This window comes from Tiliqua scincoides, chromosome 5, assembly GCF_035046505.1.
Source record: "Tiliqua scincoides isolate rTilSci1 chromosome 5, rTilSci1.hap2, whole genome shotgun sequence".
Classification (NCBI taxonomy): domain Eukaryota; kingdom Metazoa; phylum Chordata; class Lepidosauria; order Squamata; family Scincidae; genus Tiliqua; species Tiliqua scincoides.
Window position 1 is genome coordinate 19,875,796 of NC_089825.1, and position 13,975 is coordinate 19,889,770.

Consider the following 13,975-nt stretch of genomic DNA (forward strand, 5'->3'; position numbering starts at 1 on the left):
GTGTGCTCCCTGGGGCATTTGGTGGGCCGCTGTGAGATACAGGAAGCTGGACTAGATGGGCCTATGGCCTGATCCAGTGGGGCTGTTCTTATGTTCTTATGTTCTTATGTTTTTAAAAATTATTATTTTATTTGGTAGCCCTGTGTAATGTTCTTCCCATTATTCCAGTGCCTTTTCAGAACACACTGCAGAAAAGATTGTAACAGTTGCAGCCATAACCACATTGATGAAGGAAGCTGTACTTGTTTCTCCTTGTTCAAGCTCAGGCTTCTCCAGACATCCCATTCCTCTGTGACTTTGCACAGCAGAGTCTGTTCAGCAAAAGCTGTGACTGTTTTAGAAGACCTTCTGCTTTCATCATGGGTGGCAGATAAAAGGAGGCCTTCCCCACCCCAACTTGGAACTTTTCTCTATTAATGATGGGAAATGCATGTAGATTCTACACCACAACATGACCTGTGTCTTGCCCATGCCCCGTCCCCTGCTGTGGTAACAGGGATATAGATGGGGTGAAGTTCACCAGACCTAGAGAAGAATTTCTGGCCATTCCTCCAAACTGCCAATCTTCTTCCATATTCCAAGCCCTCCCAGTTCCCTTCTCAAGATTTAATTCAGCCAGGGTGCTAGCAGCAGTGGGGCTCTGGGAAGAGGAAAGGAGGCAGACCGATCCCTTTCTCTTCTTTCCCCTGCCTGACACGTCAGAAAGAAATGCCCTGGTGATCTCAGGGAGTGCAGTTTTCCCAAGAATTACTGCAATGATAGTGGATGGGCAACTTCCAAAGTTTTATTGGCTCAGAAAATAAGCCATGCTTGACCTGGTATGGACACTACTGACTGCCACAAACATTTTAATATCAACCAAATGGTGTGGTAACCCCTTGGAGAGAGCTCTCTGTAATGGGGGGAGTTGAGTTCTGGTCTATCTAATTCTTTTCCATCCCGACTTATTATTGCTGGCTTCTGTTTGAAAAACTGAGTTTTGACTAATGGAGATTACATTAGCCCCATTCCAGAGAACAGGATGTACTCCTATTCAGTAGAGGAGAAAGGAAGGAACTCTTTGAATTTCACTGGCAGCTAACCTGTAAAGAGGCACCCAAGTTTAAAATAGTTGAAGAGAAAGAAGATATTAGAGAAATGCATTTACAGTTCAAGGTACTGAAAAATCAAACTGATATCTACCAAAAGACTACAGTCCTCCATTGTTGATACTTCTCTGCTCTGGTTACTCTCCATTCAGTTATTCATTCTACCAGGTAAATTGTTAATACTTTTATTTTACATCCTTTTCCCAATGTCCACCGGATAGATGGGACTTGTTAACCTGGGAAGGCAGCTCATCTGAGAGAAGGAAAACTCTGATCCCAAACCTCCACTGCCTTGTGGCTACATCCAGTTATGGAAAAGACTTCAGGAGTCAACCTCAAGGCAAAATCCGGAGCTGGAGTCCCTGAGGCAGTTCTTGGCTGAACACAGTCACGTTCTGGCAACTCCTGCGACGACACCGGAACCAACCGTATTGGCTTCTGCCTATCCATTGGACCATTTCAGCAACGTAAAGAGGGGGGATTTGCTGCATGGGTACCAGTCTATCCTCCATATCTACCTTACCCAGGCTTCGTGCACTGGAAAGGACACTGTTCAGGAACCACTTTTCAGAGCGCAATACCATAGTCTTCCGAGACAGAAGGATGCCAACTGTCCCAATGTCCATTCAAAGCATCCTTCAATTTTCTCCCCATAGCTAGCCCTTCTCTTCTTACCTGTTCCTTCAGACTTAAACCCAGTACCTTCACTTTATGATCTAGTGGAAAGATCCCCTCCCCTCCAAAAAATTATGAGATGTTGTAACTCAGTGGAGCCCTAAAATTGGATGATAGAAATACAAAAATAAGGGATTTGAGGTATCAAAAAAAAAAAAAAAGGTGAAAGGTACTGTGTCAAGTCTATTGTATCCATGAAATAGAAGAGATACTGGATGTTACACCCACGCTTTGGATAGCAGTGTGGGTGTAGGGAAACATTATTATACCAGATGAAACTTTGTAAAATCACCATATCCTAAAAGGAAAAATACAGATTCCTGGGAAGAAAGTCTTGTTTCCTGCTGAATATTCTGTTGATCTCTCCTGTAGATGTTTCAACAGAATGAAAGGAAAAGGGTGAAATGCAAATCAAACATTACTTATACAGCATAATGAGATATTTTAACTGGAGTCTTTAAAATGCTAACTATACCATTATATGATTTTAACAATGGCAACCATTCATCTTCTTTCACGCCATTTGCTTCTAGTTTGTCACTTTCATAAATGTTTGTCTGATGTATTGCACATTTATATTAGATTATATATTTCATTATTTCTGATGACAAGAATTGTGTTCTGGATACTTTATTTTTTTTAAAAAAATAAACCCCAGGAGATACATTTTTATTGCTAAGAAAGTAGTTAATATTTTATTTTTAAAGAGCAAAATTCACCAACACAGGGTTCAACCTCACAAAATCTGGTAGCTGTGCCAGACTGGGCAGAACTGTGCTCATCACGTATGAACAAGGTTGTAAAATAAATATGTTCCACCACTGCAATATGTAATATACTATTATGTACACATGCAGACGCACACTGTGCTGTCATAGCTGTGCATCACTGAAATCAATTAGATGCATTGTATTAATCGTAGCTAGCTGAAGTCCAATTAACTTCAATGAGACTCATGGAACAACCCAGTATTCCATCAATTTTTGTAGCGTTATCAAGAAACAGATCGAAGGATGGGTTTATGTAGTTAAAAAAGGCATGTCTATGCAGGTAGAAGCAGGTTTGATTCCTGGTGGCTGAGGTTACCATGGACTCCGCTCAGGTTAGCCTCTACACCAATGGTGTCTATGAGGTACATACCCGTGATCTTTTCCCATGTAAGTGATGGCAGCCATTCATTCCTACAGCTGGGAGTGCTCAGACATTTCTGCAATGAGGGCAAAAGCTCAGCACTGACACTTGGCCTCATCAAAGGGCATTTTTGGGCTTTTGCAAAGCATGGCAGATGAGGCATTCTAGGGCCCCATCCTGGGGTTTTTGCAATTTACAGGCCCTCTTTCTACATCCAGTCAAGTTTTCATAGTAGACCAGCGATTGTTAAAATGTTTTCCTTTGTACTGTTTTCAGAAAAAGAGAACCTTTCCACTGCTCTTCATCCTCCATGTATTTTAGAGCACTGCCTTTTCGTGTAAGAGTTACACACACACACACACACACACACACACACACACACACACACACACACAGAGTCAGAGGAGAAAAAAGTTATCCTCATGTGTATCTTGAGGACTTTCACCTGTGCAAACAGAAATTGATTCAAGTCTGGAGAAAGAATATCCAAACACTCAGCAGCTGGGAGAACTGTAACTCATTTTTCTTTCTTGTGTATTATTATTTCATTATCAAGAGATGGGAGAAAGCCCATAATATGCAGTATTCAATGGACATTCATTTTAGAGAAGAAAAAAGAAAATCACATCATTCCACAGTATGCAGACAACTGTGCTAATGAAGGCAAAAGAAAGCCAGAGAGACAGATATTGTGCAATGGCATGCAAGACACAGTGGGGGGGTGTCTATTCCCTCACATGGCTGCCCCACAGATAAAGAAAGACTGCTTGCGCGCCTCCCTGGCGCGCCAGCAGAGATTGCTGGGCTTTCCCCTTGACAGCCGGCAACAGGGAAGTTGCTGCGAGCTGATTGGCTGGCTGGCTGTCAGGGTGGTAGGACTGGAGAGCTCCTCCAGCGCGCATGCGCTGGTAGGAGCTCAGTCCATTCTAGTTTGCTCACTTCTTACTTGTTTGCTCACTCATTCTAGTTTGCTCACTTCTTACTTGTTAAAGAAGAAGCAATAAACGCTTCTTCTTTAGCAAAGGAAATAAGACACCAAACACTGAAGCTGCCTCAGGTGTGCCGCAGGATCAGAGGAGGCAGGCAGCAGCATGTGGGAGAAGCGGCTACTTTGAGCCTCCCGCGGCAGGCAGCACAAGCAAGGGAGTAGCCAGGGAAGGGGCTGGTCGCATGCAGCAGCTGAAGAGTCCGCTTGGAGCTTGCTCCTGCTACTGAGCACGACTCAGGCTGCAACCTGATCCTCACTTTCCTGGAGGTTGTCTACTATGGAGCTTACTTCTGAGTAGACATGCATAGGGTTGGGCATGGAGGAGGTTGTTGCCTGTCTGCATGTTGATTGGCCAACAAGAGAAGCCTGGAGGAGCCAGGAGGTGGGAGCTGTGGAGTGAGTGAGAAGAGGGAGCCAGAAGTGGGCACGCAGGTACACAGCGAGCAAGTCTGCTGAGGCCCCCAACCTAAGGTTCCCTGAAAGTCCCTTTTCCTTGCCAGTTTGCCTGCAACTCCCCAAAGTGACCCTCCCTGCACTTTGGGGCTTTTAGAGGAAGGGCACTGGGCCACAATCCTATCTACACTTTCCTGGGAGTAATTGACTATAATGGGGCTTACGTCTGAGCAGGCATGCATAGGATTGGGCTCTGGGGATGCTATCCCATCCACAACTTCTTGGGAGTAAGCCCCATTGACTATAATGGGGTTTACTTCTGAGCATGCATGCATGCTTCTGAGCAGACATGCATAGGATTGGGCTTTTGGTTGCACTCTTTTTTCTCAAATACACAAGCGGCAATTGGCACTTCTCTCTTCTCTTCTCCCCCACCCCCTTCCCCAGGAATATTTCCCCTCCAATCTCACAATCACAGTTAGCAACTCTCTTACTGTCCCTCCCCTCACTTATCCGCACCTTCCAAAGATACAGAATCACTTGCCTCACATTCTCTCTCTCTCTCTCTCCCCCACCCCCAGTTTAATCCTGCACTTGTTTCAATCATTTCTCCTCACTGCCCCTCACCCACTATGTGATCAACCTGCCCTGTCTTTGCCAACACTTTCTGGCACTTTAGATAAGAATTTGAACATAGAATTTTTCCTCCTTTTCAGAAACCACATATACTTCCCTCTCCGTGCTTCTTGTCAATTTTTTTGTCATGTAATGATTTAATTGTATTAATTTTATTAATTGAAGATTAACTGTAAAGTAGTAATTTAATGTAGGTAAAAAACTGGTAGTGTGCCTTTACAATTTTAGTGCCTTGTCAGTATGCCGCGAGCTGAAAAAGGTTGAAAATGACTGCACTAGAGGATCAATGACCTTTAAAGTGGCTGATATCCAAATGTCCAGTGTGGCAAGCATGTTTTTGGATATGCAGAATGACCTACTCTGTACAATGTACAGATTTGTTGATGAAAGCATTTGCTTCAGTGGCCTTTAATGGCTAGTGGCTACTCCAAGTCAATTGTGGCTTGCAATTCAGAATCTGGCCAGAAAAAAAAAAGGTTTATGTTTTTGCAGAGGACAAGGTTTTGTAGAAATAATCTGAAGGAGGGGCTGGGGAGAGCAAGCAAGCTGCTACTGCTTTTGGAAACCAAGGTTCCAGTAAGATTAATACTGGTTGTCTTGGAAAATGTCTGCCTGCTCACCTCTGGTATTTTTAAATAAACAGATGTACAAAATCAGCATAAATCCCCAGGACTCTCAGCTCACAAGGAAACTAACCCCACAACAGCTGCCCCTGGTTCTTTCAACTACTTAAGAATGTGAAACATTGTATGACCTTGTAAACAATGACTATCCAATTTCTGAACAACATTATTGTACGTTCCGCCTGTACCTGACAATCTTTTGTGGGAAATAAGAAGGTGTGTGATGCCCAGAGGTGGAATTCTTTGCCCTACAACATACACCTGGCTTCTTCCATACGTCTTTTTGCAAGTATAGTAGCTAGGGCATCTGGCACCCAGAGGCACATAAAATTTTGGCATCCCCATATAACCCCCAGGCCATAGAAGGTCTTCTGGATGCAACTGGAAGGCACTTCTACTCACCGGGAGGTCTCTTGACACCCCTTCAGGTGTGTTACTTCCCGCCCCTCCCCAACTACACTAGTGCTTTTTGCCACCTCCTTGTTACTTTAGGCAGGTGTTTAATTCCTTTATATACCATAGTCTTTCGAGACTGAAGGTTGCCAATACAGGTAATTCCTTTATTGGTGGTCATGGAATTTTGAGATTATCTTATCTGCTCTCTCTCTCCCTCCCTGTTTTGATTGCATGATTTTGTATTAAGACAACTGCAATTATTTTTTACATCTTGCTTTTAATCTTATCGTTAGCTGACCTGGGCTCTTTTATAAGTGGAAATGAAGTCTATAAATTTTCTTATAATTAAAAATTGTAACTGAAATCTCTTATTGTGCAGATATTTTCAATTGTTCCATGGACAACAGAAGCCTCCATAAGAGCTACCACATTCAGGATGGTGTGGACCCTCATGCGGCTGTCACCTGGACACTCTAGGACACTGCGCTCTACCAGCAGAGATGTGAGAGACTCCAAAATTCAGTTACACATGGGAGTCACAGGTACTTTCAATTAGATTTGCTAAATGAAAAAACTTCCCACTACCACATTTTTGGCATGATTCTGCTCTCCATTGTCAAAAAACCAGAAAAACATCACCCTATAAGCTTTTGCTTTTGATTTGTGATTCTTTCACCGCACTCACCACGTACTCTTCTTGGTATCCCAGGTAATAGTCTCAACTAAAATCAGTCATTACTAAATCCCACTGAGAGCCATGGGGTTTCAGCTAGTCATGACCAACTTGTTCCACTGATTTTAATGGCAGTGGGTCAGGAATCATTTAGCTGAATCAGCACATTTATGTTGTTTGCATTCTTAGGGGAGGAACTAATTTTTTTAAAGTCTGCAGCACTTTCCAGCAACCTTAATGGCTCCCACTGGATGTTGATGCACCACATTTTTTCCTGATGCTGTGGTCAGCCTATTAATATGTCCTTTAATCCAGGGGATGGATAAAGAATTAATATGAAATATGCAGGTTAGTCATTCCTGCGCTCTGTTTTAATTATGCAGGCATTTCTAAAGGTGGTTCATCTTCACAATTGCTTGTAAGCAGGGTCGGCACTCTGTCTCAAGCACCAGGAGATCTTGTACCAGTGCTACTAGAAATGTTTCATCCCATTGTATAGAGGATGGAAGGTGAAAAGGGAAACATGTTTATATAAATCTGACAGGTTTAACTCTGGGTTTCTCGATCACAGCCTCAAACAATGACTCATTTCACTGAGAATAGGGGAACATGCTGTGGATTGCACACTCTACTCCTTCCTCCATGGGTTCATAGAACCTGAGTAGATCCTGGAATGGGGAGGAAAACCCATTAAAGAGGTGGTTTCTCTTTCTGTAAACACCTTCAAGGAAGAACTGTGGCACAGTGGCAGAGCACATGCTTTACATGCAGAAGATCTTGTATTCATATTTCCAGGTAGGGCTGGTAAAGACCCTTGGAACCTTGGAAAGCCAATGCTAGTAGAAAATATTAACCTAGGTGGACAAATGGTCCAAATCCATAAAAAGCAGTTTCAAATGTTCCTCTTCTTGGGATATCTAGATCAAGCAAAACTAAGGCTTTGAATTACTCCTGTCATTGATAATCACAGCATACCATAATGACTAAATCAAAAATACTGTGGTTATCCTCTATTTATAGTTAGTCTCCAAACCAGAATCAGAAACAATGGTTTGCTGTGGGGCTCAGCTTCATCTTTCACAGGCCAGCTATTGAGTAAATTCTTACCCCAAAGAGCCCCTAATACTGTTGTAACTGACAGTCACATCTTTCAGCTTTTGTCAGTTTGCTCATGCCCAAAAACAGTTACACACACCAGTGTACATGCTGCAATTTCACAACCATTTCAGCTGAAAGTCAAACCTCTTCCCTTTGCTCCTGAAGTGATCCTTACCAGAGCTTTCTACATTTCATCGGGGGTGAAGACTCTACCTACCAAAAATTGCACTTAGGAAAGTAATTACACAAGCGAACACACATTTTGCTGTTTTAAAAAATCAGACCTATTCATGGGTATATTAGGGGTGCTAAATCCAAAAATGGCATTAGTTTTGCTCCAACATGTCTAGTTTCAGAGGCATGGCATAACCTCATTAGTGAAGCCTATTCCATGCCTCCCTCACAAGGAAGCTGCTTGACCCATTCACTGAGGTTATACTGTATCTCAGAAACTACATGTGATAGGGCAAAACGGATGCCATTTTTGGAATCAGTGCCCCAAATTCATATAAAACTGCCATAAATTTATTTTTAAAAAGCTTTTCTGACCCTCAGATTCTCAGGCCTGTATTTATTTGAATAAAAACTATTAGATATAGAGGGCAAATATCTTGCGTGACTTCCTGAAACCAGAAAAAGAAAATGGAAACAAGAAATACTAAGAAACAGCAGCCATGATTATGTGAGCCTTTAGGCCAATATGTTCTGGTCCAAGAAACAGATTACACTCCTGTTCTCTCTTGAAGAAAAATATCCAAGGGGCATATGAAACAAATACAACAGAGCGCAAAGAGCTCTGCTTGTGGCACTCGCTTACAAAGGCTGACAGATGAGGTATTGCAACTCCTATTCAAACCTGCCCTTGAAAAAAAAATGACAATTAATTACTTATTGTGCGATAGAATATTTTCCTTTATTATATATTATAAAGATTAGGTGGGGAAAAAACCAAAAACAAAAATGCCTTTGAGGGACAGAGGCTGAGGTAACTTATGATTGCAAGCAGCTACAAAACCTGTAAGATTTAAATACAACAGCTCCAGGCATCTTTCTTGAGGATTAACTGTCCAACACAGGCAGTACATGACAAGAGAGACCATCTGAAATGGCTGCATACAACACAAAATAAAGATTGACTCAATCTTTGATACAATTGTGCTGCTGGAAATTATTGGGCTTCTCAAAACAGCTAGTGAAAGAGGCACACACAACGGTCTCCCCATCCTTTTCATGTCACTTTGGTTACACCAATGCCAGGGCCAGCTGCGGAGCCCAAAGCAAAACTTTTTTTTGGAGGGGGGGTCTGCTTTTTTTTGGAGGGGGGGTCAGGCTGAGTGGTAAAGGCAAGGCAAACAGCAGCAGTGTCACTGCCAGTTGCTTCGGGTGTGTGTGTGTGTGTGTGTGTGTGTGTGTGTGTGTGTGTGTGATTTCAAGTCAATCAGATTCAGGGGTGGGTGGGAGGGACGGCCATCCAGAGGCAATGCTCTGCACACTGTGGTCATCTCACAACACCTCAGCATGGAAGATTCCATGTTGGAGCATCAGCTACAGAGGTGCCAACTGCAGGCACTCTGCTCACTGCCCCAGTGTGGGGGTCCTCCAGGTACAGGGTCCAAATTGATCAAATTGCCCTAAGGCTGGCCCAGACCCATGCTTCTTGCAGAACAATCCAGCACTTAGAAACTGACGTTTGGGAGGACACCCATGCATTTTGCTTGCTGAGTACACCCAGTTCACCCTGGACAGGTGGGAGGCAGGAAGAAAGCATGCAGGCTTTCCAGGTTTCACTGGGAATACTTTACTTATTGCAGGGCAAATTTCACACGGTTAAGCCAAACCAAACAGCAAGCACAATCCAAGGCAGAAGGCAGAAGAAAAAAAGAAAGGACAGTACTAACTCTCTGAGAGGATTCAATTTTCATCAAGTACCTTTGAATGTCAAGTTCTGAATGGAGGGAGGCCAACATGCACTGCAATGCCTGTGGATCAGAAGGAGAGAGAAAAAGGAGGGAGGGGGAAAGAGAGGAAAACATTTAAAATAAAAACAAAGCAAAAAAGATGGAATGCATAAAATGGAACCGTACAGCAATCAAACCACAACAGCCTGTAGAAGACTGGAGGATGAGCAGAAAAAAAAGAATGAATACAAGAATGGAGAAGGTAGGAGAACCTGCATGTGATGATTTTGTGGTTTACTGTTCAATAACACACCTGTCATCCCAACACACAGGTGTGTGCTGCTTAGCGACGTTCTAACCAATGACGGTCCATTGCTGGTTTAATAACTTTCAGAAAACGACTTCCAGTTTGCTTCTGAAAACAGGAAGTGGCTTCTGGATGCTCCTGTGTGCCATTCGGAGGCCCATGGAGGCATGGCATGACCCTAGGAGGCCTCTGGGGCCTGCTAAGGACAATACCAACTCCACACAAGGCGAGAGTGCATAACGACAAAATCGCTTAATGACAGAGCTCGGTTCGGAGAACATAATCTCGTTGTTCAGCCACACCTATCTGTACATGCTTGCTAGCTGATCCAGATAACTGCTAACTGATCTGCTAACTGTTATCTGCTGATCCAGATAACTTGCTAGCTGATCCAGATAACCCAGTAATCATGGTTTGTTGGCCTGCCTGAACCAGCCCTACATCTTCAATTTTCCTGTACCTTCCTGCCAGAAACCTTTGCCCCTAAGAACATAAAGAGCTCTGCTAAATAAGACCAAGAGCCCATCTTCTTGTATCTGTGCCCCTCTACTCCAGCTTCCTGGGTCTCATAGTGCCCTACCAGATGCCCTGGGAGCACTCAATACATCAAGATACCCATATCCTGTTGCCACACCCTTGCATGGGGCATTTAGAGACAGGCTACCTCCAAAATCCAGAGGTTGAATAGTCATCATGGCTTGTAACTGGCGATGGACTTTTCCTCCATAAATCTGCCCTTTTAAAGACATCTAGGCCAAGTGCCAACACAGCATCCCATGGCAAGGAGTTCCACAGACTAATTACACATTCTTCCTGATCTCATGTTCTGAACTCCTGAATCCCCACTGAACAGCCTCACATCCCACTAGTCACATTTGTTTGTTAAAGGGCAAAGGAAAAAAAAGTGTTTTCATAACGAGATAAAAAAAGCAGGAAAGAATAGCAAGAATTACAAAAAAAAAAAAAAAAAATGCAGGAAATACCAGAAGCACAAGTGAGGCATTAATATCAAGTGGAACCATCTCCACTGATCAATCTGCCTCCGATCGTCTCTGTCAATCCACCGGGGCATGCTGTTCCGCTGGTGCACCAGCTTCCTGAAGTACCTCAAAACGCTTTCTGGCTCTTTTGCAGCAAAGCACCGGTGGAGCACACATTCTACTGGTGCTTCCTTTATTATTATTATTATTATTATTATTATTATTATTATTATTATTATTATTATTATTATTATTATTATTAATAGTATTTATATACCACTTTTCAACTAAAAGTTCACAAAGCGGTTTACAGAGAAAAATCAAATAACTAAATGACTCCCTGTCCCAAAAGGGCTCACAATCTAAAAAGATGCCAAGGAATACCAGCAGACAGCCACTAGAACAGACAGTGCTGGGGTGAGGTGGGCCTGTTACTCTCCCCCTGCTAAAAAAAGGAGCACCCACTTGAAAAAGTGCCTCTTACCCAATTAGCAGGGTCCTTTAGTGAGGACTGAGTTGTAAGGCTGTCAACTAAGGGCCCAATCCTATCCATTTTTTCAGGGCCGGTGCAGCTATACCAATGGGGTATGTGCTGTATCCTGTGGTAGGGGGACAGTCACACAAACCTCCTCAAAGCGTGGGAACATTTGTTCCCTTACCTCTGGGCTGCATTGCGGTTGCACCGGAGGTGGAAAGTTGGATAGGATTGGGCCCTAAATGGTTACTTAATTAGTAATGTTGCCCTGCTGATTAACAGGTTAAATTTAAATAAAACCATATAAAACATAATGCTCTACACAGATACCTTTTTCAGATAATAAAAGAAGCATAGACAACTGTTTCAATTATTGGGTGCCCTTGGGTGCCCTTTGGGGAGAAAGGCGGAATACAAATCTAATAAATAAATAAATAAAATAAATTATTGGTGCACTTTGAGCTCAAGCTTATACATGTCTACTCAGAAGTAAGTCCCATTATAGTCAATGGGGCTTACTCCCAGGTAAGTGTGGATAGGATTGCAGCCTTTATCTCCTGCAGAAAATCCCTGTGAGCTAGGTTATCCTAAGAGAGAGCTGAATGATTGAATGGAGATTTGAACACAGGTTGACTCAGTCTTAGGTTAACACTCTGAACACCATACCACAAGGCATTCTGCAGTGTCATACAGCAGTAGATTCAGTTACACCCCAGAATCAAAATAGTCCTTCCAAAGTAATTCAGAACCCTGAGCTGAAGAGTCAACTAAAGCTAAATCCTATACTGTACACACTTACCTGGGAGTAAGTCCTATTCAGTTCAATGGGGCTTAAGTCTGAGAAGACATGCATAGGACTGCTCTGTTATAAATGTTGATGAAATCAGTTCAAGCTTGCAGCCCTAACAGTGACACTGTATTAGGCAAAAAATTCCAGGATGCATTACAAAGAAAATCATACTGTTGACAGCCATCCAGGAATGAGTGATGGAAGGAGACTACAACAGGAACAATGGCTAGATCTAAAAATGCAGATGCTGATGTTTCACTTGGAGGAACATTAACTCTGAAAGAGTTAGGGAAGGAAATTGGGATCAAATGCACATTTCCTGCAAAGGAATAATTTTGTTGGGTCTGTGTGCAAACAGTGATACTTCCTGACAGTGCTTTTTATTGTTGGCGGGGTCAGGGAAGGGAGGAAGAATGTAGTGGTAATTCTGCTGAGTATGGACCAGAGGCTAATGTAGCAGTTACATGTTAACAATGCACAAATATTTCAGCTAAGGAATGGTGAAATTAACTCTGAAAGAGTTAACTCTTTCACACCACACCTCATCACGTCACAGAGAACAGAATGCTGGAGAGAAGTACAAGGTAAATAGTTGGCAGTTTGGGAAACCAGGAGCAGGCACCAAAGAATATTTTGCAAATAAGGAGACGACCGCCCCGTCTCCGAACTAGAATGCAAATACAAAGAACAAAGTTAATGGAAATTCATGAAACATTTGATGTTCAGACTCCTAAGGCTGCGCAATTCCAAATGTTCTGCATAGCCCATCATTATCTCTCAGTGTACACCCATGCTTCACTTCTAGCTTGTTACATCTTAACGGCCAAAGGCTGATGGCAAAACAGAAAGAGCAGGAAAAAAAGAAGAGGGTGGGCTTTCTCACCACCTCTCCATGGATTTATGGGTCTCACGTTAAGCTGTTTGAACACACTTGTAATCTCTCTGGCTGGTCCAAAATTTTGCCCATTATTTTATGTATTTCAATTTCACTCCATCATTAAAAAGAGACAGTTGTACAAACACGCAATCTGTTTGCTTTCCCTTAAAAGCCCATCTGTTCCCTTTGTTGATTCGCTACCTCAAAATCATTATCCCTCTCCTTCCTGACATTGCTGGGAAAATTATTTCATAGCTCGGGAAATGATTCTTCATAAGCCGATTATGACTTATTGCAAATAAGAAACACGCAGAGATAAGCTTGTAGAAACCAAGATCATATGCTTTTTAAAAGTGAAGTATTTAGCGGCAACAGTGGTTTGAAAAAGAGGGTGAGATAGAGGTGGGAAAGGAACTAGTCTTTGTGAAATTCTGCAGCATCCCTTTTATTTGCCTGTGTTGTTTCCCTGTTAGCTCGACTTCAACTGACCCAGTTAACCAAAAGGTGCACCAGGTCTGTAAGGCATGCTTAAAAGTGTTCAAAAATGCTACTCCCTGCATGATGTGAACCTCTGCTCCAACAGCAACAAAGAAAGAGTCCCTTAGGGCTAAATCAAATAAGATCAGAAATGCAGTATCACATTTCTGTCTCTTTATAGCAATATGTTTTAAAGCCACAAAGGGATGGGGAGGGGAGAATCTGAATCTGGACTTAAGGTTGCCAATTCTGACTGAAACTATTCCTAGTGGTCTCCCCACCACATGCTGAAAATTCCCAGAAGCCCTTTAAAATCTCCAGGATGGCTTTTCATAGCCACCCGGAGATAGATGCTGATTCTTAGAGACTTCAGAACAATCCTGGAAGTTTGGAAATCCTATCAGGACTGTGACAAGGAGGAAGTGTTTTTTCCCCCTGCACCATTTTCCTGATGAAAATTGGCCCCCTGA

At 42.7% G+C, this 13,975-nt stretch overlaps 1 protein-coding gene across 12 annotated transcripts in view; it reads right to left on the minus strand.

Moving 5' to 3' along the window:
• The window catches only part of KIAA1217 (KIAA1217 ortholog), a 252,662-nt gene that overhangs the window by 128,234 nt on the left and 110,453 nt on the right, over positions 1 to 13,975 (minus strand). For 7 of the 12 annotated variants that reach the window (XM_066629009.1, XM_066629017.1, XM_066629010.1 and 4 more), the window contains exon 3: positions 9,600 to 9,680. The exons of 4 other annotated variants lie outside the window; for them this stretch is intronic. In XM_066629009.1, coding sequence (XP_066485106.1) covers positions 9,600 to 9,680 — 81 coding nt within the window. The remainder of the gene's footprint in view (positions 1 to 9,599; positions 9,681 to 13,975) is intronic. One more of the 12 variants, XM_066629013.1, reaches the window with a different exon arrangement.